The sequence below is a fragment of the Vespula vulgaris genome, chromosome 7, assembly GCF_905475345.1.
Source record: "Vespula vulgaris chromosome 7, iyVesVulg1.1, whole genome shotgun sequence".
NCBI lineage: Eukaryota > Metazoa > Arthropoda > Insecta > Hymenoptera > Vespidae > Vespula > Vespula vulgaris.
In genome coordinates, this window is record NC_066592.1 from 5,840,057 (window position 1) to 5,865,816 (window position 25,760).

General features: G+C 31.1%; 2 protein-coding genes across 6 annotated transcripts in view; one reads left to right on the forward strand and one right to left on the reverse strand.

The window, feature by feature from the left end:
- Nucleotides 1–25,760, forward strand: part of LOC127065301 (transcription initiation factor IIA subunit 1-like) — a 36,637-nt gene that overhangs the window by 948 nt on the left and 9,929 nt on the right. The gene's annotated exons all lie outside the window — the stretch shown is intronic.
- Nucleotides 109–20,582, reverse strand: LOC127065297 (scavenger receptor class B member 1). 5 transcript variants are annotated; one of them, XM_050997427.1, is made up of 11 exons: nucleotides 20,120–20,266; nucleotides 19,395–19,843; nucleotides 12,775–13,776; nucleotides 4,175–4,266; nucleotides 3,536–3,696; nucleotides 3,324–3,462; nucleotides 2,751–2,954; nucleotides 2,513–2,657; nucleotides 2,069–2,323; nucleotides 1,869–1,987; nucleotides 109–1,698 (listed from the first exon to the last, which is right to left on the reverse strand). In XM_050997427.1, the coding sequence occupies exons 3-11, from the start codon at nucleotides 12,953–12,955 to the stop codon at nucleotides 1,264–1,266; spliced, it is 1,731 nt and encodes a 576-aa protein (XP_050853384.1). In that variant the 5' UTR covers nucleotides 12,956–13,776; nucleotides 19,395–19,843; nucleotides 20,120–20,266; the 3' UTR covers nucleotides 109–1,263. The 5 variants fall into 5 exon arrangements, with proteins under 5 accessions (XP_050853384.1, XP_050853385.1, XP_050853386.1 ...); XM_050997428.1 differs by having other exon boundaries at nucleotides 19,395–19,549; nucleotides 20,120–20,259; XM_050997429.1 differs by lacking the exon at nucleotides 19,395–19,843 and having other exon boundaries at nucleotides 20,266–20,582.

Below are 25,760 nucleotides of genomic sequence, written 5' to 3' on the forward strand. Positions count from 1 at the left end.
GTAAAATAGATTTCTTGATTACTAACTGATAGTAAAATAAAGAAATTAATAAGTAAATTCTTAATTTGCTAAAGTTCAGAGTAAACTGTTTTTATTTATTTTCGAAAAAAAAAAAATGTATTTATAATCTAATTCGCCGATTAATACAATTTATTTCGAATTCTACAGTACTCGACGAGAATTCAGAATAAAATCGAAGTACAAATTTTCAAGTTTATTTAATTAATTCGGTTTAGTTAATCTAAATAGAAATTGATAAAATCAAAACTGATAAGAAGTCGTACACTAAATAAATGAAGAACTTTGAATTATTATTCTAATATAACAGCAAAATACCACATTTATTTAATGAGCAATGTTCACTTCCTAAATACGAATTACAAAATTATAAAATATTATTCGATTATTCGAATGTTTACGGATGCAATTAATTCTCACAAAACACCACCCTTTTTAACAATTAATTATTACATTATCGAAGTAAAAAAAAGAATGCAAAAATATCATCGTTATCAAAATTATACGATGATGTTAATAGAAATATTATTTTATTCTTTAATGCTATTAGAACCTTTTTTTAATCCCTATAAGTTAGATCAGCGTAGCTAATCTAAAAACTGCATATATTTTGAAATATTTCAGTGATTGTTAGATCTTTTAATAGAGGACATAAATATACATATGTATATTCGTTTGACAATAGAATTTGGTAATCATTGATAGAAAATATATTAAAATATATGATGTTAATATTGCACTAGATTTTAACCGAGAGCATCTCAACTGGTCAACGAAGAGAAACATAACAATTTAATTATGGAATAAGAGAAAAGACAAGTTGAAGACGTTTGTCTCGATCGTCGACCAATTCGATACGGCCTAAATCGCGTTAGTTTGTATTTTGAGGATTATAAATAAAGGGACGGAATCACAGACATGACAAAAATGAAACGATCTTCTCGGGACGTTTATCACGACCTGTACTTTTAAACCGTTGTTGAACCACGAAAGTAATGAACGCGTTGCGTGTTGTCTCGTTTGTAGCACACTTAATCGTTCGTTTTATTAGCTCGACGACAAATCTTTACGAAACTTTGGTGTAACATATCGAACGTATGGTAGTTTCGTCTTACGGAATAATGTCTTATAGTCTAATATTAATGTCATTGGTATTATTATTTTCTTCTTTCATATCGTTCCGTTTCGTTCCCTTTCGTTTCGTTTCGTTTCGTATCGTTTCGCTTTTTTATCTAAAAGTTTCAATCATACAACTACATCGGTAGATATCTCTTCGATATCGTTACTCAATAAAATATAATTGGAGTCCTTGTTGACGAGTAATCGATGCTGTTGATTTACTAAGAAGGACGATCCTCTTCTAATAGTCCTCTTTCCTAACTCTATCGCCTCGTGCGTAAACACGACGTTATTGTGAGCCTTGACGAAGACCACGATTATAGTTATCAAACCGACTAGAATCAACCCGTAACTGACACAAGGTACTGCAACGTCCGCGAAAGTTGTCGCCAAGTAAACCCATCTTCTGATCGATGGCGTCAATTCTTCGATACCTTCTTCAAGCCACATTATTGGAAACACTATATCAGGAAAGTTCGCCACCACGCCGATATTCGGCTGACGTTCTACCTTTAGATTTATCTGTACTCTAACTTTTCCTTCTATAGGTACACCGAGTTTCTGAAAAGAAAATTTAATATGATAATAAGAATGGCTCGAACGTCTTTTCAAACATTCTTCATCGTATTTTCTTCCCATAAAAATTCTTTCGTAAAGAAGAAGAAAAAAAAGTAAGAAGAAAAAAAAAAGAAAAATGAAAAATTTCTCTTTTTTACTTAGCATATATTTACCGGTTGTATTTTAAAATAAGTTCCGTGTAATTCCGGAACTGGTTTTAATCCTACGACCGCGTCTAAAAGTTCTGCATCAGCTTGATAGAAATGTGGAAAAGATAAGTAGACTGGTGCAGCTGCAAAAAACATATTTTTATCTTTCAAATTAAAAAGAGGATAAGACATAACGATCGATCATTCCATAAAAGTAAACTTACTGTATTGGCAAGGACTGATATTTTGCAATCCTTTTTTTGGACAAGTAGAAGGATCATCCAAGCAGAAGCATTTATTTTCCGGATTATTATCATCAGGCTTTCCAAAAACCATTTCCGGTGGCGTATATAAATCTGCTTTTATGCAACTATTTTTTACTGGTCCACGATATTGTAATGGCAAGACACGACAGAGATCCTTGTCCCAAACATGAACAATGTCTGATCCAGTTTTATCTCGCGGAGGAAAAAACGAACCTTCAAATATAAATATACTTTCAGTAAGTAGCTTATCAACGTTATTTCTTTTTATTTTTGTTTATTTTGTAATCTCGGATATGTCAGCTTAAACTCGTTTCCATAATTTTTTGCAATTCAAATAGACGGGCAAACATATTTGAAATAGATCAACAAAAATTATATTTATAGCCGCCATAACAAATTTACCTTCAGAAGCTGTGATAGAATTGCACGGTGCTTCTGGCCAATAAGGTAGATGATCCAATCCATTTAATCGATTTATAAGACCGAATACTTTCATATCTGTGTGTCCCGTATATATCGTCGATACCTCACTTAACGTACCGTTTCGCTACAATAAAAAATATTAATTTAAATAAAAATAGTTTCGTATATATCGTTCCTATGAAAATGATATAAAAATAAAGGTTGTATAATAACTTACGCCATTTAGAAGTCCCATTTTACTCATAGGACGTCGACTTACAGGAAAAAATCGATGTGCTATACTAACGAGTGAATCTTCGTAACCAAATACAAGTTCCTGAACAGTTAAAGGAATAAATGGTTTCATTTTCATTCCACTTAGGAACATCGATAAACCAATCGTTATAAATCGAGGTAGGCTCTTGCTTTGTGTCGAAAGTGTCTGAAATTTAACGTAACTTCACATAAAAATGTTCTTAAAGTTTCTGTTGAAATCGATTTTAGAGAAACCGCAGGTATAACCACAAATGATAATCTTTGTAAAAATATACGAAATCCATAGATGATGAATGGATGAAAAAGAAAACTTATATAAAGGAAAAAAAAAGAAAGAAGAAGAAGAAAAATCATATAATTTATTTCGATTAAATTTCATAACGATCAAATTGTAATGATTTCTTGTGATGAAGTACCGTATCATGATAATTGCTTTCCCGTAATATAATAACTCATCATCCATCCAATGATCATGAATCATGTTTTATAAGAAATTTATGAAAAATGATCAAACCTGATCATACTTCTAACTTACAAGCAGCGGAATATTAGGAACCATTACTTTGAGATCTCCATCTCTGGACATTTCAGGAACGAAATTTAGAATTTTCTTGTGTTGATAGGTCACAGTACCGTTATTATGGAAAACTATGTTGACTTTTTCCATATCTTCCCTGTAAATTACAAACGAATTTAAAATCAATTTTCTTTATTTTATAGAAATTTGTTTGCCTTTAAAATATTCACCTATAAACGAAAGGACCGATTTCTTGTAGTTTCGGCTTTTCGTTGAATTGTAAAAAGCCTTCGGTATTGGTCATATTAAATATATAGACTTTGGTCAATCGAACAACTCCGGGTTTCTGCCAATATTGAAAAGAGAGCGAGCCATTCCATAAACGTAATTGCTGCAAAAAAGATTATATTAAAATGACAACTCAAATATTCCTGTAATTAAGTGAGAAATTTCAAAACGTTTATCGAAGTATAAAAATATTTCACAAATGGCGATAGCAAAAGTGTTATTAGAGTGTGGACAATTACACTTGCATGTACTTTAACACTGTATATTTGTTAAGCACGAGAACTACTCGTTATATATCTATTAATGAGTTATAGAAAGGTCGGACGGAACTAGATTATTATTGAAACATTGAAACACCACTTGCATTCGTTCCATGATATTAACGAGCATATTTATGAACAAAAAAAAAAGATAATAATCCATTTAAAATAAAACGTCTATATCAAGGCTAATAAAATAATAATTACGAAATGCCTAATGATGGAAAATTATATTATTCCGTTATATTAATAAAAATGGTCATTTATCATAGTTTTAATGGACGGATACAATTGCATAAAATTATAATATAAATAACTTACCTTCAAAATAACGTAATCTACCCATGGTATACTGCTAAGAACGATGCCGATGATAAGAGCAAGCAGGCCAAAACAAATTGCTGCTATTCTACCTGAAAAGACAACAAAGAAACGGAAATAAAAAATAGTAGAAAAAAGAATTAAAATGCTAAGGATGGCTTAAAACAGACGTGTTTATTGTGCTTGTTAAAAAAATTTATTTGAAATTTAAAAGTCTTTTAACCTCAACTGGTATTACATTTTTAATATATTATTATGTAAAAAAAAATTATATAAGAAATTGCCTGGGGAAATAATTTATGTGTACTATCCATATCATCTAGCACTCTAATCTAAGGAGAGCGTGATAACTTTTTTTAACAACTTCGTAACATTTATGAACTAACCTTATATAATTTTGCAATCATTCATGCTAATGAGAAATTATTAATTCTTAGTAGAATAAAAATTTATATAATTATGCAATACTGTGATTTTTTTAACAATTTTTATAAGGAACGATTAAAATCTCTTATATTTATGAACGTAACCATATTATAGCACATATACTGTTCGTGAAGTATAAATCTATATTAAATCAAAAATAATTCATCTATACTATATTCCGTTGGTACTTTTTTCTTCAAAGAAATTAAAAATATCCTCGCATGCAAATGTGTCGAAAATGTAAGGTCATTCAAAGGATACAGTGATCTAGGTTCTTAAGTAAAAGTTATTTTTTTGTTTATATAACGATTCTCAATTACTTTCCAAAATTAGCCGAAGGAATAAGAAGTAGTCACGAAAGAAATGAAATTTCACAAACAGAAATTGCACATATTAATTTAATTTGATTTTAAACATCGTAACCGATATGCTACGTTGTAAAAACGAAATGATTTACGTACATTAATCCAAATAAAAATTGATCGTTTTGCAGTCGAAAAGATAAAAAAGACATTAAATTATACGAAATAAAAATAATTCGTGAAAATATAGATACATCATTTTAATTAACAGTGAAATTTGCTGTGTCTTTTAAACGAACAAACAATTACCATGTAAGATGCTAGTCGCACTCTGAAATTCCGCATTTCGCAATAGGCAATATTACCCGATAGGTCAATTAAACCTGCATTTCCTGAAAGCCATACGTGTAGATTTCTACAAATAGGTGTGTGACTTAACTAACATTAAAACATATAAGAAAGTGCGTATCTTTTTCAGTAATCTATGATAACAATACGTGAACGAAATCAAATACGAATACAGACACGTAGACAAATACGGAATACGTCGAGGATGAAAAGAAAGTTATAGACCTCGGACATCTGTCAACGAAGTAACGAGCGACCCTGGCATTATGTCATCGTGTAAGCCCTCTAATAAATATGAAACTTGCACAATCACGGAAATATCCATTAGCTGTATTTGATAACCAATCCTTGTTTACTGCATTCCGAACACGTAAGACCGAATAATTGATCTTGAGTCATGTTCAGTAGTCAGGTCATTTAACTAATACTTCATTATTAAATTAGAATTCATTTGATTCCTCACAAATTTTACGATAAACTTGAAATGTTAATGAAAAATAAATTGCCTCTTAAACATGTTCGGAAAAAAACGTAAGAATTACTTTAACATCTCTAACTTTAGCATCGATTCAAAACAATCTTTATATTTTTCGAGAAGATAAAAGATAAAATAATGGACGGATGGAAGTTTTTTTATAAACATCACTTCAACCGTGTTTTTTATAAACAAAATAAAATGAAACGATCTCTCAACGATTAACATGAATACCTAACGGAGAATACCAAACAACCTTGGGATTCCTCTGTCTTGGGTCCTACAATCTGACAAAAAAACTGCTGATGGTTCGTCTTTACGAGCGAGTTAAAAGTTTCGTTCCGAAATCAAGGATACAGCCTGCGGCACAATTCAATGAACTTCATATATGTATCAATTCGTCCTTCGTTCCACATGTATATATATATACACATATACATACATAGATTTATCAATTAAGATCAAGTTACCAGTCTGAAAGCGGTCATTAACAATTTTTACTGCTTTTCGACATTGATCTTACTTCTTTATTTATAATCAGAACAGACAAATAAAATAGAGCAAGGACGATTTCAATTCCGAAAAAATAAATTGATTCATAAATAAGAAAATATGACACATCCATCATCGCGAGTGTAATTTTTGCATTATAGTGTAGATCGAATTGTGAACATCGCAGAGAAAGTATTCCAACTTCTTACCAAAAAAGGTTCGGTTGATGGTATTTGTTAATCACTGAATGGTATAAATTACATAGTGCATTATATAATGAAGCGATCTCTCCTTCCACGAAAAGTGAGACACCAGCTATTTTAAAGTTCGATTTCTTAATCACGTCCCCTTCCCAGAGGATAAACGAATTTCAATGATTTAAAAAATTTTTCTAACGATATTTGACATCTCGAATTATACTCGTAAGATGGCAACTTATTTGATCTTTCGATGACATTGAATGGAAGAAACAAATGCGATTTTATAAAAACCCTTCTCTTTGTATTATTATTATTCCATTTATTGATATGAATTTTTTGCTGATTATTTTCCTCCAGATAAGAAACTTATGCTAATAGAAAATAGAAGATATCCTTGTATCTTCCTCTTAATCCTCATTATATCTTTTTTACATAGTCATATATAATTCCAATAAAAATTCTATGCTACTTCATCTTTAATCGAAGCGACGACAATTTAAATTAAGCATCAGATAATTTGGTGTCAACGTTATGGATAGACATTAAAGATTTATTATTATTATTGTCTTTATAGCGATGACAAAAATCGTAATGTCAGTTTGAAATATACGAAACTTTTGATTGATTTAGATTGTCTAGTGCGTAAGATATTGTTAATTTTGTTTTTCGCGACAGAATATGATCTATCGTATTACTCGTTTGTCTTACGTAGGATTCTTTTCATTCGCGCCAGAACGTATCTCATCATTAAGGTCAGTCGTGCTTTTTTTCAATCGAAATGACCACAATTTTCTTTCTTTTCTTTTTGGTTTTTTATTAACGACGTTATTCATTTAGAAAAGAAATTTATTTAACAAAAACGAATCCATTCAATAACTACAGATAATGTAAAAATTCAACAATCGATTTAATCCGATTAAATCAACAATAGTTTATTGTTCGACTTCATCAAATGTAACAATAACATGAATATTACTAGAGAAAAATATAAGAAAATAAAAAGAATGTATATGGGAGAAGAAAAAACTAATTTATCACAATTCGAATAACTTATAAACAGTAACTGACCTTCGGTCGTGACTCCAATACCTTTTGAAGGGTAATGTCTTCAAAAATCATCCCTGAAGCATTTACAAATATTGAAATTGAAAAAGAAATACCAATAACCAGTTTCTTCTGATTCCTTTCTTTCTTCGAAACCAGACACAAGGACAAGAAATACGTCTTTATAGCTTTTTTTATTATCGGAAAAGGCAAGCAAAAAAAATTTAACTACTAGGGTCACTCAATGAGATACAAGGTTGTCATTTAAATATCTGCATTATATTGTCACAGGTATGGCATTAAATTGCAAAATAAAAAATGATAACTACTACATGGAAAAGTAAATTTACTAATCATACTTAATGAATGTAAACACCGTAATATATAAATTTTTTGTCATTAATTTATAGAAGGAAGGTTACTTTCTAAAATTTTTCTTAGCGTCAGTGTAACAATCGATTAAATGATACTCGTTACAGAAATATGTGAAAGGTTTAACTGCGTTTTAATTTAATCGACGAAGCACACTTGGCCCTGTTCCTTTACCAATACTTTTTCCTCTCTTTTTTTTTATTACAAGATCGAGAATGGATCACGGTATAATAATCTGGAACAGTATTGCACAACTTTCTCGCCAGTAAACGTTATCAATCTGTAGATACAAGAATCCGTCGAACCATAATACGAAGTATTTACTCATGCATGATTTTACTTGAAAAAGCGAGAAGCTTATTTATATGCCTATATGAAACTTAATCTAGTAAATGAAAACCAGTTTAACAAGACTCAAAGTTGAAAGTATCGAACTCTGTAACTTATTTTTGAGTGACGTTAAATCTCTGCGTTTTCTCGATTAATTTCAATCCCTACCTAAGCTAGTTGTTGCGACGTATCAAATATTTAGATATTCTTGAACAAATATCTAATAAATTTGATCGAATCGGTCGAATATTAATATCGTATAATTAATTCTACAAATTTCTGATAAGTATCTAATTTTACTATTAGACTAATCCACGTCATCGTATCAAACCATAAAAATCCATGACGTATTTTCTTCGCACCTTGAATATTCTATTTGCAAATCAAAAAAACAATATGTTAATACGATAAAAAAAAACCATGTCATCACGGTAACATCAATCCCTCAGAGGAAGTAAGAATATAAATACGTAGATACATACTTTATAAACGATGAAGATATATTATCTTAAAATTCATAAAACAAAAAGATAAAAGAAAAATGACACCTGAGCATAGTATATCGAATATAATCACCGTGAATTAGCCGTTTATAAAATTTATAGTCGGTATTATGTTTATCTATAATGTTACGAACGATCATAGAGTTGCGTATGGTTGTAAACTTTCACTAAAACGATTTTAGAATTTCGCACATTTCACACAAAAATATACGAAAAGTTGAAGACATTTAAATTGATTTCTCGTGACTCGGCTAACAATTTCGAAAATCGAAAGAAAAAAAGAATCGAACAGTGTATCTTATTGAAATATAGACCTTTGATTAAAAGAAGATAAAAAGAAAAGAAACTGCATTACGAAATGCATTTTACATGTACGTCCATATATGTACGTTCATACTTACATACACGTGTGAAAAATTACCACATAGGGCATAGGTACTACCTACTATTACCTTATTCGCTTTACGAAATGCTAAAGCTAGTCAATCTTTTTTTACTTAGCAAAATTAACTGACTTAAAAATCATCGTAAATTATTTATAAAAATTCAAACTCGAGATCGTTGTTACTTCGTTTAAACTTCAAACATTTCGATCGGTTATTAACTCAACAACTAAGATTGCCTAACCAAGACTAATGACACGTAACAAGAGACGAGGACGTTTCGGTTCGAGACAGGGTCGAGTTCGTCAGAATATGCGTTACGTTCGAACGTGAGAGTTTTACAGCTACTATAAACGGACGCTGAAAATGCTGAGACAGTGAAAGTGATCTCAAAAAATGTCTGACGAATGACCAGTCGGATTGCCTGTATCTGTCTAAAGAAGAAGAAGACTTCTCTTCTGTGTTATTCATGGAAACGTCACGTAGGTCATATGTTTATGAATAATAATTTCTTGTCAGTAAGTTTTGCAATTCTCAAGAAAAATCTTTCGAACCGTTTCGAAGAATTTTGTAACGGTAAAAATAAAAGAAAAAAGAAAAAGAATTGCTGCATTTTAAAGAAAACTTTTGAAATTTCTTCTTATTTTCATTTATCTTATCCATCTTTCGAACTTAATCTTAAATACGATATACCGTACGAAATCGTCCAAGCGTCGAGAAACGTGACAAATCGTCGACGGTTCCGCAACATTTCTTCTAAAGAATCTTCTTCTACGTCCTCTTTTTTTTACTTCTACTACCGTCATTACGTCCTCGTTTGACATTCGACACGAAGAATAAGCATAATTGCAAGAAATATCCTTTCGATCAGATAAGTTACAAGCAAAGTTCTTGTTTCGTCTTGTTTTAATGAAAAAGAAAAGAAGAAAAAGAGAAACCGAGTGTAATTATTATCAAAAGATTGATAAGAACTATTAACATAAGTCGACTGTATGCGGAACAATTAAGAATCGAAAGTTAAATTACATGGTTGTAATTAAAATCCTTCCAATATATTTGTATATATTTACAGCGTTAATTGCTGAGTAAAAAATAGATAAGTTATAAAAATATCAAATTTGAAAAAGAACGGTTGACAAAAATTGCGGAAAAGCGACTTCATTCATAATTATTTACATAGAGAATAGAAATTACACTATAGTAGAACTGGAGTATTGAATGAGAAAGCAACTTGCACGGTGAAGGTTGAACAGTGAAGTACAAATAAGAAACATGAACTGGGAAGTGTAAAGTAGAAAAGTTCAACGGGAAGTAATTGTAGAACAAAAAAGTTGTCGATAGAAAAACAATTCTTTATCTTTTTTGTGTGAACGTATGACAATTATTAACTCATGTTTTTTTTGTTTCTTTTCTTTTTTTTTTTTGAAAATAACTTCATCTCGCCCATTCAAATTGATGATATTTATATTCCGTGCGGAAGAATTTAAATATTCGATAAAAAAACAAGCGGATTTTTGTGATAATTTAATGAATTTAAATAAATACATACAATACGTGAATATCAATTGCTTGTATATATATGTTAAGGTTAAAAAAAAAAGAAAAGAAGAAATTGAAGAAAACAGTTTTTGTGAATATGAAATACGGAAGCATTTACATTATTGATTTATGACGAGAGAAGTATTGGAAAAAAAGTAATTAAATGTTTTGCGAGAGTCGTCTAAGAACAATACACGCCTACTTAGGATTTCTCTGAATAGTTGACGTCAGAGAAATAGGCAAGAAAGTTTGATGATAATGAGACAACTCATGGCATACCATTTAACACTTTTTAATACGAAATTCTTTAATAATTGGGAAATATGTATACGTGGATCCTAATGATGTAAACTGTTCCATGGAAAAAAACCAGAGTCATCGTCGATAAAATTCTTAAAAATCGATGAACGATATCGAGATTACAATTTCTCTTTCTTTCTCTTAAGAAGTTCGTACAAGAATGATATTTCGAAAGGAAGAAAGCGAACCGTATGTTTCCACTTACAAACTATAAGTTCACGCCTACCCTGTAATTGAAATAGCTAACTGCATCTCTCAAGTGTATGACCTATATCTACAATACACGTGCTTCTTATAAGAATACATTCTAACGAAGGAACGTATGTATGCTGCCGGTGCAAGTAACTATCATATTAGAAAGTCGACGATTGCGGCAAATCTGGTAGATACAGCGGACTAACTTTGCCATCGTCAATATGTCGTCGAACGTAGAGTTATCGAATGGCGTGGTTACAACTTTTACGATGTTTACTTACGTTAAAGCTGCCCTAACTTCCCGGACTACCGGTATTGTGTCAACTACGAACATGCATCGGATCCTCAACAATCGTTACGCTTCGTTTAGACACGTCATAACGGTCCAACAATTGCTTGCGGTTATGATACACCGCACATAGTTGATAGTTTAACGGATCAAAGGATAATATTACATAAGCCGAATAAATGTTAGTTGATTTTACGAATGATAATAGTCATTCTTGATTTCAGCTAGACTTCTCTTATTCGCAATAAATGCATACTCTAACGAATGATAATTATTGGGAACTTTTTAATATCCTTTCGTGTCCTCTTATATGTTACCATGAACCGTAAGTAGGACCGTATGTATGTACGTACATATCTATAGCATTTTTCTCGAGATGCACGCAACATTCAAATGAATGTCATATGCATAGATATTTTCTTTAGAAAAATAAACTTTCGACATATAAACCGCGGTCGTTCTATTCATTTCGAGAGAAGCGAAATTCTAACGAAACGATTATCCTTTCAATCACTCTCATTTCTCTGTTTAATAACATAAATACGAACATGTGTTCGACCTAGATTCGAGATTCACCCTGTACTTGAAGAAATTAGAATCCGGTTCTTGATATCTCCTAAAAGAATTCTATGAAATCGGGTCACGTTAGACGATATAAATGATACGGCATTAAGTAGAAATAACGATTCGAGAGAGAAAGAAAGAGAGAGAGAGTAGGCCGGGGTGCAGTAGGCCAGTGGAACAGGTGATAGAGGACAAGTTGCCCCACTGTGTTCTCCATAACGCAACAGTAGGATTACGCTTTGCTATCGGCAACATACTTAACGTCTATCGTTTCGAACTCTCCCGTTAGGAGTAAAAGGAGTCTTGCCCTGAAGAATCTTGCCGTGACTCGTGATAGCTTGGAACCGTGTACTTCGCGAAAACAATTAAGGAGAAAGAAAGAAGGAGAGAAATCGAAGAGTTATTCGTACGACAAAACAAGGTTCAATCTCTTAGAATTTTCTTATACAAATACGATAATTAATTGATACTTAGGCATAAAACAAAATTTTAAAAATTCTAATCGTATAATCATTTCTGTTGAAGTTCTCTATTCTCATTAGAATTAATGAACATTTTCGCTCGGCCAGTTGTAATAGCAGATTGGCAAACATAATCCGCAACGGTGATTACGTCTAATTCTATTACTGGATAGAATCGGGTCGTTTAACACGCAGACTGCCGTTAAAATGTACCTGTGTAAACCCGATCTTAATCTCCGATAATTTGGTATTTCGGAATAGTGTTTATATGTTGTACCATGACTAAAGGTAATAATGCAGTTTTTATTATTAAAAGTAAACCACATGTCGAAGTATGTACAAAGGAAAGAAAAAGTGAAGCTAATATTAGTACTCACTGTGTTTTAACTTGCCCCCTCTTGAAATGAGCATAGACAATGGTGTTGGTACTTTCTCTGAACAGATGCCATCCTTTTGATTAGATTTTATACCAAGAAGTGCATTTCTTCCAACCTTCATGTATTGCCTTCCCATAGTCTTAGGCGAACCATCTCCAAACAACGACGTTATAAACCTCATCCTTAATTCAAATCTTGCTTAACCGGTCCTTCCAGAAAAGAATGAATAAAAGAACTCGTCGAAGAGTCGATGAACGAAGAAAAAAAGAAAAAGAAGACTCGGCGAGCGTAAGCCAATACGATTTGTCGATAGTTCACACGTAGATGCACGTATTGGATATACGACAGGATGCTTTGTGCTCTGTTTATTGGACAATACGTAGAAATCGCGTTACAGCTAATCCACGATGTGTTACGTTTAGAAAGCACGTCGTCATGTTACTTCTCCCAACATCGTGTTAGGGAATACTTCTGGATATTGTTTGTCTGACAGATGTAAAAACTCATAATATCACGTTATTTGGATCGACGATGAATCGAAAATTGTCTTAGAATTAGATTCGTACCACTCTTTTCTGTTTGCTTTCTTTCTGATTGACCGAACTATGTCGTTCCAGCAACTTAGAATCTCGCGAGAGATCAAGGAGAGGTAACGATGACCTCTACGCTTTCACGCGCCTCTCCAGGAGGAAAAGGAGAAAAAGAAGGGACGAATCTAAAGGACGTTGGCAAACGACATTAGATCATAGATCTGACCGCGAATTGAAATTTTTAACGAGTGATAAAATAACTTTCACTCTCGGCCGTCTTTCCTTTCTTCTTCTTCTTCTTCTTCTTCTATTTCTTCTTTTCCTTCTTCTTCTTCTTCTTCTTCTTCTTCTTCTTCTTCTTCTTCTTCTTCTTCTTCTTCTATTTCTTCTTTTCCTTCTTCTTTTTCTTCTTGTACTTTTTATTTTTGCTTAGTAAAACAATTGCTTGTCCTTGACTCCGACACAAATTTACCTAAAACACGAAAGATAAATTTAAGATAGAAAGAAGGAAGGAATGAAAAAAGAAGATCACACGTGCACGAAGAAACTGGTTATCCGGAATTGGCTTACGAGACCGCAATATGTACAATATGCAATGTAAACGTACGCCACGGCGAAAGTTGGCATATCGCAACGGTTCTTTACGTTCGGATTATTACATATCTAGGAGCGAACCGAGCAGAGCGATGTGAAGCAATTGATAGGAAAAACAAAAAGCTTGAACGATCATATGCCTACTACTATTTTCTACTACCAATTTCGAAGAGAAATGAAGCCATACGGATTTACTTTATTTTCGATTACTCATCATCGTTCTATTCACAACAATTTTTTACAGATCTATCGTAGTCGAGAAAAAAAGAAGTGATAAAACATCTAAAAATAATAGATCGAGTTGAAAAGGTGAATGTTTATAAGATAAAGAGTAATAAATTCGACGTATAAACGTCGATCTTTTTATCTTAAGAATAGATATATTTCAAACGAATGGAATAAATTGTCTTATGTATTTTTATCGATGTTCGAATAATGAAGTGTTTTTTCGTAAAGTGCTTCGTCATCTCGCAGTCTACAAAGATCCATGAATATTCAAATCTCACTAGGGTCATCCCGTAGTGTCTCTTATTTCAGAAAAAATGTTGTATCTCTAATCATATGTAACATTGACTCGCAAATGTAAGTTCATTGAAGAATTGATAGTATTCATCTCAACAAAAACCGTGCAAAAACCAATGATATATTAGAAATAAATTTACAACGTGATTATCACACATTCATCTTGTAAATCGTAGCGAGTGTTGAAATCAGAAATACTTTTTTACGTTATACTCTTCGACATTTAAGTCACTTTGCAGGAGAGACGAAACGAGAACGTAAGAAGAAATGGCTACTGAACTGATAGCATGATCTTGCGTTTATTTTACGGAACGCGTAATCGCTCGAGCATACTTGCATACTACGAATAGTTTTTATTACGCTCTGGTTAATGGCAGGATATATTAATTGAAGGAACACCGCAAAAATTCTCAACATTTCGCCAATGCAACTCTCATCGCAAAGAGCCGGGTATTGGAAAAAAAATATTTTACGTGAGATTTCATGCTACCACTTAGACCATCGTAAAAATGAAGGTAATAGGTTCAAATGAAACGAACGAAGAAACGCTAATGTTTTCTCGCTACGTCGAATTCATTTAAAAACTTCGATCGGGGATTATTGTTATTGAGCAAAATTATTTACGCAATATAAATAAATTTTGTTGAATAATCTCTTTTTCCTTGTTAAAATTTCAATATACATAAGTATCGACAATGCGATAAAATGACAACGATAATACGACGAGTTTTCAAAATAAATTTAAGACAGTTTTATTATTTAATCGAACAAAGGATCTTAGTATACAGAGATTGATATTGTAAATTTGCAAGAGATCTTCTTAATATTGAATGATTTATTATTAATCAATTAACGATTTTAAATTTTATTAATTATCGATTATCTATTCACAATAAAAAGATTATTGAAGAAAATCGTTGAAACGCCAATATCAGTGATAATTGTCTTTTTTGTTCAATAATGACTGAGTTAATATAAACAATAATTTACATATTCAATCATATAAAAAGTTAGATGGAAAATTATCGAGATCAATATGAAAGATTTTTCTCTCTATTGATTTACATGCACAGATATATACACTTATGCATTTCTATTATCTCGCATTGACTCGTCGCGTAGAGATTAAATTATTTAAATGCCGCTTCCCTTTCGTGTGTCATATTGACTTATGTTAGTAAAAACTAAACTTCTAGCTTACTCGTAGATGTATTATGACATCTAACAATTAACGGATAGAAGCAACGATACACGTGTAGTTCAATGCGTATATAACAACGCGGTTAGATTAACAAGGACAAAATCTAATCACCGGTGAAGAAGAAAAAGAAAAAAACAACTGGATACTTTCCGCTTCCTCTATCCATTTTTCATAGTCTTAAAGATTTATAAGAGAAGACAATGCAGAGGAAAGTGAAAGGGGTCAGATAAGACGTCAATGTCGTCGATCGAAGGATGTTCGGTCTATCAATTCTTGGATGTTTTCTTTTTTCTTGTTTTTCATCAACGAAGAAACACATGAAGGTTAAAAAAAAGATCTTTTACTTGGCAATACTTGCCGTATCTATTATTTTTTTATAATGAAGTACCTATTTAGATAAAATATACGTATTACTATTTAAATAAAATAACCAAGCAAATGAAATATAATAAGCACATAAAGTTTTTTACCTTCGGACTCGACCTGTCCTTACCACGAATCGCAATGTACAATTACCCTATCTTTGGAGACAAGAAATCATCTAGAGGATAGTCACCGAATTGACGTATCACGACAACAAGTATTATTATCTAACTTCCTATGTCATTATTCTTCTATACGCTCTTGGATGACCGTTATCAAAGACTTGTAAAAACGATGGAACCTGAATTCATTTTACAGGAACTGTGTTTTTGTTGACCAACAACTATTAAAATTCATACGTTCCGCGTAAAAATCTTGATGCTGAAATCGCCCGTTAAATAAATAGTTTCTTCAGTCTGACGATCTGCCAATAAGTATTAACATACTATTGACAAAAAAAATTTATTGCTTACAAAAATATTTATAATCGTGTCCATGAAGTAAAACGCCAATTTTTTTTGCAATTCGAGACGACCATTTGATCTTCGATAACGATAGAAATAATGTTACACAATAAAAATATTGTTTCTAGCAATCTTTGTCATCGTAAATGATACATCGTTTTATTATAGATAAATATATAATTCACGTATTAATATAATGCGTCTTTCAATAAATAACAATTATCGCATACCTTATCATTAAAAGAACAATGACATACATGTAAATGTGTAAAGGATGATTTTATATATATATACGTTTATTTATATATATATATATATATATATATATATATATATATATATATATACACACACACACACACACACACGTATAATATATATACTAATTATAATAAAAAATATAATAAAAAAAACGATGTAAAATCCCAAGTAATAATAAGTAATAAACAGATGAATCATTTAAACTCGTCAAAATTTAATACGTGTTCCGACTTAAAAACAAAGATAGGGAAAAGATTATTAAATATCGCTCAAGAGTGAGTATCTTGAAATATTTCCTTACTGATAATATTTTCATTAGAGGTTTCCCAAGCATGATTTTAATAATATTTTTAATTCCGCTTTCGAAATCCAACGTGTTCTTTTTTGTACTCATCTGAGAAATACCAGGAAATGATATTTCCTATTTTATTTCTTTTTTATTTTCTTTTATTTTTTTTACTTTCTTTTATTTTCTTTTTTTTTATTTTTTTATTATTATTATTATTATTATTTTTTTGATTAGTTACGTTAAACTCTCGTGGTATTCAGATATTTATAATTATATATCGTATTATTTACATGAAACGACGTAAAGAATAATATACGTAACATTAAATTATGATCCTTATTTCATGATTCGATAATTATTTTGCGATCTTCAAAAATTTTTAATAATCCGTTATGAGAAGTCCAAGTTTAAAAATTCACTTTTTCAATCTTTTTTTATCTATGGTTTAAACTCGACTATTTTTATGAGGACGCATACGAATAGTCTACGTTATGAATCTGAAGAGTCTAAACCTTTTTAAAAGAGAAGAATTTTAACGGTATTTGCTCGTCGAATTTGTATTTTTCTTTCAAAAATCCTTTGTGTGAGACTCACTAATTATCGGTAATGGAGTATGTACATATTTGCACATTAAAGATAAGTTTTTCGAAGTATAAGATAAAAAACGAAAGAAATTTCTTCTTTTTCCATGACATAAATCGTTGTTAAAGTTTTAAGTAAAGTAACAAACTTGAAAAATAATTAAATTTAAACAAGTTATACGCAAAATAGAAAAATAACTGAGAAGAATCGATAATCATTGACTTTCCATTTAGCTATGATACTAGGAATAGAAACATGTATGAAATGCACATACTTCCGTCTGCTATTACATTGAGTGCCTAAACTAGATCAAGCTTTCACGATCTTTCAACATTTCAAAAGGAAGTGAAATCAGTTAAAACAAGGAATATCATAAAGATATTCGCTACCTCTATTTATTTACTGTAGAAATCATTGTCTAGAAATAACATGTCATTTTTTTCTTTCGAAATTAAATATTTTTCTTTCTTTTTAAGAAGTCATTTTCCTTTTTTTGGCGAGATATGAATCTATCTACCTTTGTTCATTGATAGTATGTTTAAAAAGTTACAAATGTGCGATTAGTCTACGGTAGTGAGCATTTACAATTAGATGATTGTAGGATATAACTGGCCGCCGGTGATAATAATCACAATTATAGCATTAATAAACACCGAGGGTAATAAACGCAATCTTCTCTTCATAAGAAAGTAACAATCTCGATGTAAGTTACAACGGTATTTTTTCATGATGTAACATATAAACAGCTGTGTAATCGTAAAGAACTCTCTCGTTTAATGAAGCGATCGTAATCGTTATATTACGTTGTGTCAAAGAGAATACGAACTCCACGCGTTATGTAAATAAACAATTGAAAATAAAAACACAGAGCAATATATTAAATAAAACATGAATTTCATAACGTCAAACTTGAAATAATTCGAATTCTTGTCATAATTATGGAATTCGAAAGAAAAACAAAAAGAAAGAAAGAGAGAGAGAGAGAGATCTTAACAAAATCTACGTTGATCGAGATCTTAGAAATGACTGTCATTTCAACCGAACTACTACTTTACCGTGAAAATGCATTTACGAAACATTATACATACTATGAGAATGAAATACGTATACACGATTCATCGTGTTCATTGAAGCTTATCCACGTGGCACTTCAGAACACCTTTTCGTACTTTGTCGTATTGCGAAAAGGCAATTTTATAGCGAATTTTTAACTATTGCTGTGTTCGAAACTATCACTACTTCTAACAGATTATATTCTAACGATATTTTATAAGTAAATATATCTAAGAGCAGATATGTACAAGGTACAATCAAGATATTCTTTTTTTAGAAAGCAGATACGTTTCGTAAGTACTCTCGATCATGCTTACAACGCTCGGTATTCTGTAGCATTTTTACTCTTAACAGGAGAAGAGATTTCTTCTTTTTGTTTTCCTCATTACGCGTATGATCTATTTCATCAAACTATCTTTTTTTTTTTTAATTCGTCTCTAAAATAAGGGAGAATTAGACACGTAAATCAACCTTGAAAATATAAAAAATTATCTACCAATGATATTTCTAAGGCTTCCTATATATCTCGAAAAGCATTACCGTATAAACACGTCCGAGCGATGAGTAATTGACTCGTATCACTTGACGCGATCTTGACAATACTGATCGATGAAAAGAAATGGAGTTAAAACCATATCGATATTTGAACAGGTTTTCAAAAAAAAGAAATTAAAAAATAACGTTTTTATTTTCGATAATAGTACTGACCTAAGATTTCATTTTTTTTCTTTTTTTAATTTTGAATCGGCATATTTACTTACATAAGATTTCTTCGTTCTTTAGTAGTTCTTTCTCGATCTTTTGTCGTCTTCGAAAAGCGTAGGTTTGAAAGCGCGAGCACGCGCGCAAACACACACACGCGCACGGAAGTACGCACTCGATCGCGGGTTCGTTAACTGGCCAGTAAAATGTACCTCTTTATGTAATACACAAGAAGTCGGAGTGAAAATAGGGTGGGTCGTGGTCGTAGAGCGAGAGAGTAAGAGATAAATAGAAAAAAAAAAGAAGAAAGCGAAAGAACGAAGTTTCTCTCGTGGATCACCAATGACCAAACAGTTCGTCGCGTTCCTTTCGACAACTTTTCCGCGATCCTCTCCAAGATTTTCCTTCGACGTGAATTTCCGGCAAAATAGAGGACGTGTAATTCCTTTCTCCCTAGATATCACCGTTACGTACACCGTTCGAATTCTTTTATCCTTATCGGCTCAAACTGTATGAAAAGGAAACATAAGCTTTCGACCAAGCGTTCAAATCACCGCCGCGATCGATCTCTAAGCGGACACTGATGATGATTGTGAATTAAATGCTCTGATAAATTGGAAGAAAGAAGAACAAAAGTTAAAACAAAAAAAAACAAAAAAAGAAACAGAAACGGGTCTAGAGATTCGTCGGTATGGTGAATGAATCGAACGTTCTTTCGCAGATTCGACCGTTATTATAAACGTAATTTCTTTCTCTTCTTCCCTTCTTCTTTCTTTTTAAATACCTTTTCTCTCTTGTTCTTCTAAACGAACGTGATGTGCACGATTTAAGATTCACGCGCGACAATTGATGATCTACGATCGCACGACGAAGAGATAGTGATTAAATGAAACGGTCTGGACCATCGGTAAAACGTTACTTCGTACCCACCTCGTATCCAAAGGAGAACTCAACGGTAGTGGTAACGATGCCAATGGTGGTGGGTTTGATGCTCCCGCTACAAATACTTGTGGTGGTGGTTGTGATAGTGGTGGTGATGAGGATGGTGGTGGTGAAGAAGAAGATAGTAGTGGTGGTAATGACGACACGACTTTTTCAACGAGCTGCTGGACGTCTAGGTAAACGTACGTCCCGAAGGTTATCTCAGTTTAACAATGCACATGTGTATGTCGCGTACAGTACGATTCTATTTAGTAAAATGAATGACTCCTTTCGTTCGAGAGTCTACTGACCGCGAAGCGCCACGAACGGCAATATCGTGCGACCGAGTGAAAAAGCTTAAAATGCAGCATTATAATAAAAGAAAAAGAGAAAGAGAGAGAGGGGGAGAGAAAGAGAGAAAGAGGGGAGAAAAAAGAGAGGAAAAAGAGAGGAAAACGTTTCCTTCGGATATTGAAAACAGCCTGGTGACACCATCTTATCTTTTACGTGTCAAGGATGGTTCAGGTGTACTATTTTGGCGAACTCCTTTTTATGTATTTTATGGCCGGGAGATAAAATTTGAAGAAACTCGCTTCGAATGTCGATTTTTATTTCTTCTCTTTTTCCCCTCTGATTCTTCTTTTTATTTAATCTTGTATAGATGATTGAATGATACTAATAAATTCAAGATAAATTCCTGAATATATAAATATATACATTATATCAAATTTGTGTAAATTTGGGAAGATCAACAAGGATATTCATACACTGATTAATTGTTTAGGACTGGTCAATTTTTTTTCTTAGGCGTTCTTTAAACAATTATAGTTCTTATACACGTGACCGAAACCTTCCATAGAGTCACCTGTTGTAAAAAAATATCGACGTTCGAATGAGTCGCATAAACAACTAAGAAGAGAACGTATAAAATATTTCATAAAAATCAATAATCAATAGCGATCTACGTCATCAAAAGACGTATGAATAATTTTCTCTTAGTTGCGTTCTCTTTCTCATTGAATTGACAAATGATAAACGAGTTTTTCTTATCGTTATACATTTGCAAGAAGGAGACATGTTGTACATACTTAATTGCGTCAAAGTGTATCTTATAGTAATAGTACGGCCCAAAGGTTAACCCTTGATTATGCTATACGAGTCGTTGCTTCATAATTACACGTTAGCGTTTCTATCGAATGCATTTAACCTGGCCTTGCTCGTTACTCCAAGAAGTTCATTAATCCTTCCGCTTATAAAATCCGCTTTTGATTATATTCTACAAATATACGATATATCGTTCGACATAGTTAAATATGTTCTTCCCGTGAATCGTCTTTTCTTAAAAAATCTTTTAGGATTTGTTACATCAAGACCATTGAAGGTCAAACTTAGCGACGACATTTTTCTACGCCTCGTTCGTGGAATATTCGCGATAAGTAAACATGGATCAAAATCATATGTTATACAATACTATATATATTTGAAAATGGACAAATAACTTACACGATTTTTCTCTTCGCTATTTTAATTTACACGGATAATCCTTTCGTAACAGATATTTACAGATGTGTGGAAAAAGAAACTTAGATTTTTGCTACAGTTTTTTACTGTAACAATTTATGTATGTATTTATATACGTAGAATTTTCAATTTATCAGAGATCGGTTTCTTTTTTATAAATCCTTATCTTAAAGCAGAGGTAACGTAACATCATTGATAGTAATTATACTACTGTCTTTCAAATCATTGTAAGGCTTTTTATATATTGACGTAAGTATTGTACATATTTATTGACTGGATCTCTCGTACATAACGAGTACAAGGTCTTCTTACTTTTTCGGGGTAAATGGGTATTGCAAGATAAAAAAGAAAAGTAAAGAGAAAAGTCGTAAAATTCTGGTAAGATCAATAAAGATTGTATAGTATGTAACTTGAAAAAAAAAACATTATATTGTTAAATGTCAGTTCGACAATTCTAAAGCTGATTATAAAAAAAAAAAAAAAAAACAAATAAAGAATACGCTATACCAACATCCATTTATTTTCTACTTAATGTTGATATTAGATCGATCCAATTACGAAGAGAAAGAAAGAGAAAGAGAGAGAGTAAAAGGATTCTGCAACACTTAACATTGAAACTACTCATATGTGACTTTGAACGACGTAAATAAAGTCATCTGTAAAAAAATAAAAAATGAAAAATACAAAATGACGGAGACGCAGTATTCTATCATGATTTTTTTGATAACAATATAGACAAAAAGGTAGGACGTATCTGAACAAATAGAACAATAAATTTCGATATTGCAAACATTTTTTCTGGCTATTCGACGATGATCTTGTCTTTTACGAACAAAAGTAAGCCCATACGTGTCTAATCGTATATTTTAAAACGTGTGTTTTTTGTTCGTAAGTATCATTAGCGATATTATTTTGATAAGATAACTATAGAATTAAAAAATTTTTCGATGCATTTATTTTGAGACAACTGCAACTGTTGAAAGAGAAAAACATTATTATTTTGCAAATAATATACATATATGTGACAGTAAACAAATTTGGTGTAAGAAACATATATAATAAATAGTCAAAAATGAAACGTCGATAAATAAAGAAAAATTAAATTTATTAACATTCGTTGTGCATTTTTTGTTATAACTAAACGATTTATTTTAGAAGCTCGAATAGCGGTGACATTGCAGAAATTGTATATTACAAAAGAAAATCAGAGAAACGAAGAAAGAGAGAGAAAAGGAGAAAGATGTGAAGGAAAGTTCGTCATATCGAGGTCATTGTTACTGAAGCATTTAACGATCGAACATCAATTATCATTTCAATGTAAGAAATTAAAATTTGTGTGTATGTGTGTGTGTGCGTGCAGATTTTATTAAATTACATTAGCAAAACACTATTAACTTGTTAATAATTAATACAACAATAAAAACTTTTTATCAATCTGCAGTGTGCATATGTAAAAGTTCGATTAATCTTATAAATAACTCGCAAAAACAAAGAGATATCTAATGATTTAATAAATTTAAAATACGATGTATATATAATATACATATATTAAGTAGAATATCAATCATTTAGAATCGTAGTTTTAAAATGGAGAAGATGAGAAAAAAGATTATTCTTTGAAATCGTATTCAAAAGGAATATATATATATATATATATACTCCAGCCAATATCTTACAAAGTTATAAATGGATTTTTTTCCCTACAAAACTCATTTTTAAAATAACAACGATCCTATCGTTTCTAGATAAAAATTAAAATAATTTCAGTCAATGGTAATAATAACGGTAAGGATAATAAACTTTCTTACGCTAATTGTTTGGCGCTATTTGTGCGATTATCTTGATCTAATCGAAATCCCTCGACTTTGAATGACTTTGAATCTTTTGTTTTTATAGAATAAAATCAAACCTTGACATAGCATTCTCACGTTTATCTCGTATACGAATGTACAAATAAAAAAGAAAAGTAAAAGTGAAAGAGATTTTTCAATGAAAATAAATAACATATAGTTTCTCATCCGCAATTGAATTGCAGCTCATTCGAAGAACTTCCTTTGAAATAAACGAGGTATATCTCGTGCATACCTCCATACATATATATGTAAGTATGTATAATGTACTTACCTACATAGGCATAAAGACCATAATCGTGAATCGTAGATCGTTGGTCGGACCAATAGAAGACGATGCGAAATGTACTTTTTCACTGCTAGTATCAAATCGGCGGTGTAATTTAAGTTTCTTGTTTCTCGATGCAATCTCGCAAACCTTCCGGTCGCAAACCAACTCGAGATAGAGTCATTGCCATCAAGTTCGATTAGTTTTTACAGGAATTCGATTTATTTCTTCTTTGCTAATCAACCAAACTTTTAATCGAAATAAAAAATAAAAATATTATTTTCAATATTCGAAAGTTGAAAAAAAAGATGTAAAAATATATTTAAAGGAGGAGAATGGATGGGAGCCTAACTCAAAAACGAACATTTATTTTTATCATAAGCAATTTCTCAACGTCACGAAACAATTAATCTTATTCTTATTAGGATATAAAATCGGACAATCAATTTCTATTCATTCAATAGAGAAATGTTAAAGCTAACGGTGTATATATAGATTAAAGTTATACCAATGAATACTAAGTAGACATACCATTAAAATACTATTCTGTAAACAATATCAAAGTTAAACAATAATTAATTGGTATTAACTTTTTGCGAAATTAAAAAATTAATGAAGCTGATCTCTTTTTGATTTCTTGCAGCCTTGACATCCTTTTTTCTTTTTAAATCTTGAAATTTTTATTTTCATATCACTCTCATCATCATTATCTCTTTTGCAACTTTAATTAGATTTTTTTTATATATAGTTGTAACTTCCACTTTTTAAGAAAATAATGTCATATATTACGATATGAAATTTAAAAAGAATTCGTGGCCACGATCGAAGCTATCATTTAAATGCCAATTATACATTTATCTCTAAAGAAAAAATGAATATCCCGTCGAAAAATAACCCGATGAACCAATTCATTCACTTTGAATTATTCAATAAAAAATATTATCTCTTACATAAAATATTATATACTTGATAAGCGTTTTTTCGTTTGTTATAAAAAAAAATGTTTTTAATATGTTTCGTATAAAAATATCGTAAAAACTATCGATCGGATATCATCATTATGAATCATGTCAGTTTTAATTATTAGTAGTTCCTATAACGAAGAAGCAGTTATATTTTTAATCAGACGTAAATATTCATTTAAAAAAATTAATCTTTCTCGAAGTTGAAGAAAAAAATGAAGAAATTCTGTTGGTTGAACTTTAAAGTTGCGGAAACTATTGGGTCAATACTTTCGTAAGAAGCTATTTGGCACATCATCCAAATAGGAATGTTTACCTGAACGATTTACGTTTGCTACTCAACTAGTCGTGAGTTACTTAATGACACGTAATTCGTCAAAATATTTTGTAACCATTTTTCTTATAATTAAATGAACTCATTAATTACAGATAAGATATACAAAGATTTACAAAAAAAAAAGATAGCTCTAACATATATTCTTAATAAAATTTTCAAATTATTAAAATCTAATAAAAAATGTTTAATTCCCAGGATTATTAATCACTTATGTAATAATTAAAATATATTATATAACTTCCGCTTTTATTTTTCAAAGTTAGTATTGCATTTTGTATTTTTGAACGCATGTTATTCAATAGCTATTTATCACTTCGTTATAACGTAGTACTTTGATTATTTAATATATTCATCAACAGGAACTCCAAAATATATACTAATTTATGTATATGCTGCTGTTCCCCCCAAGTTATTAAAATAAGTGATAAAAGACTTTTCCGATGTCATAAACTTTTTCTTTAATCATCATTATTCCCGCAATATTATGAATTATTAAAACGTTACTTAGATCATACATCATTCTAATCCAAACCAAAGTTAAAACATTGATTATTTAATTAACACAA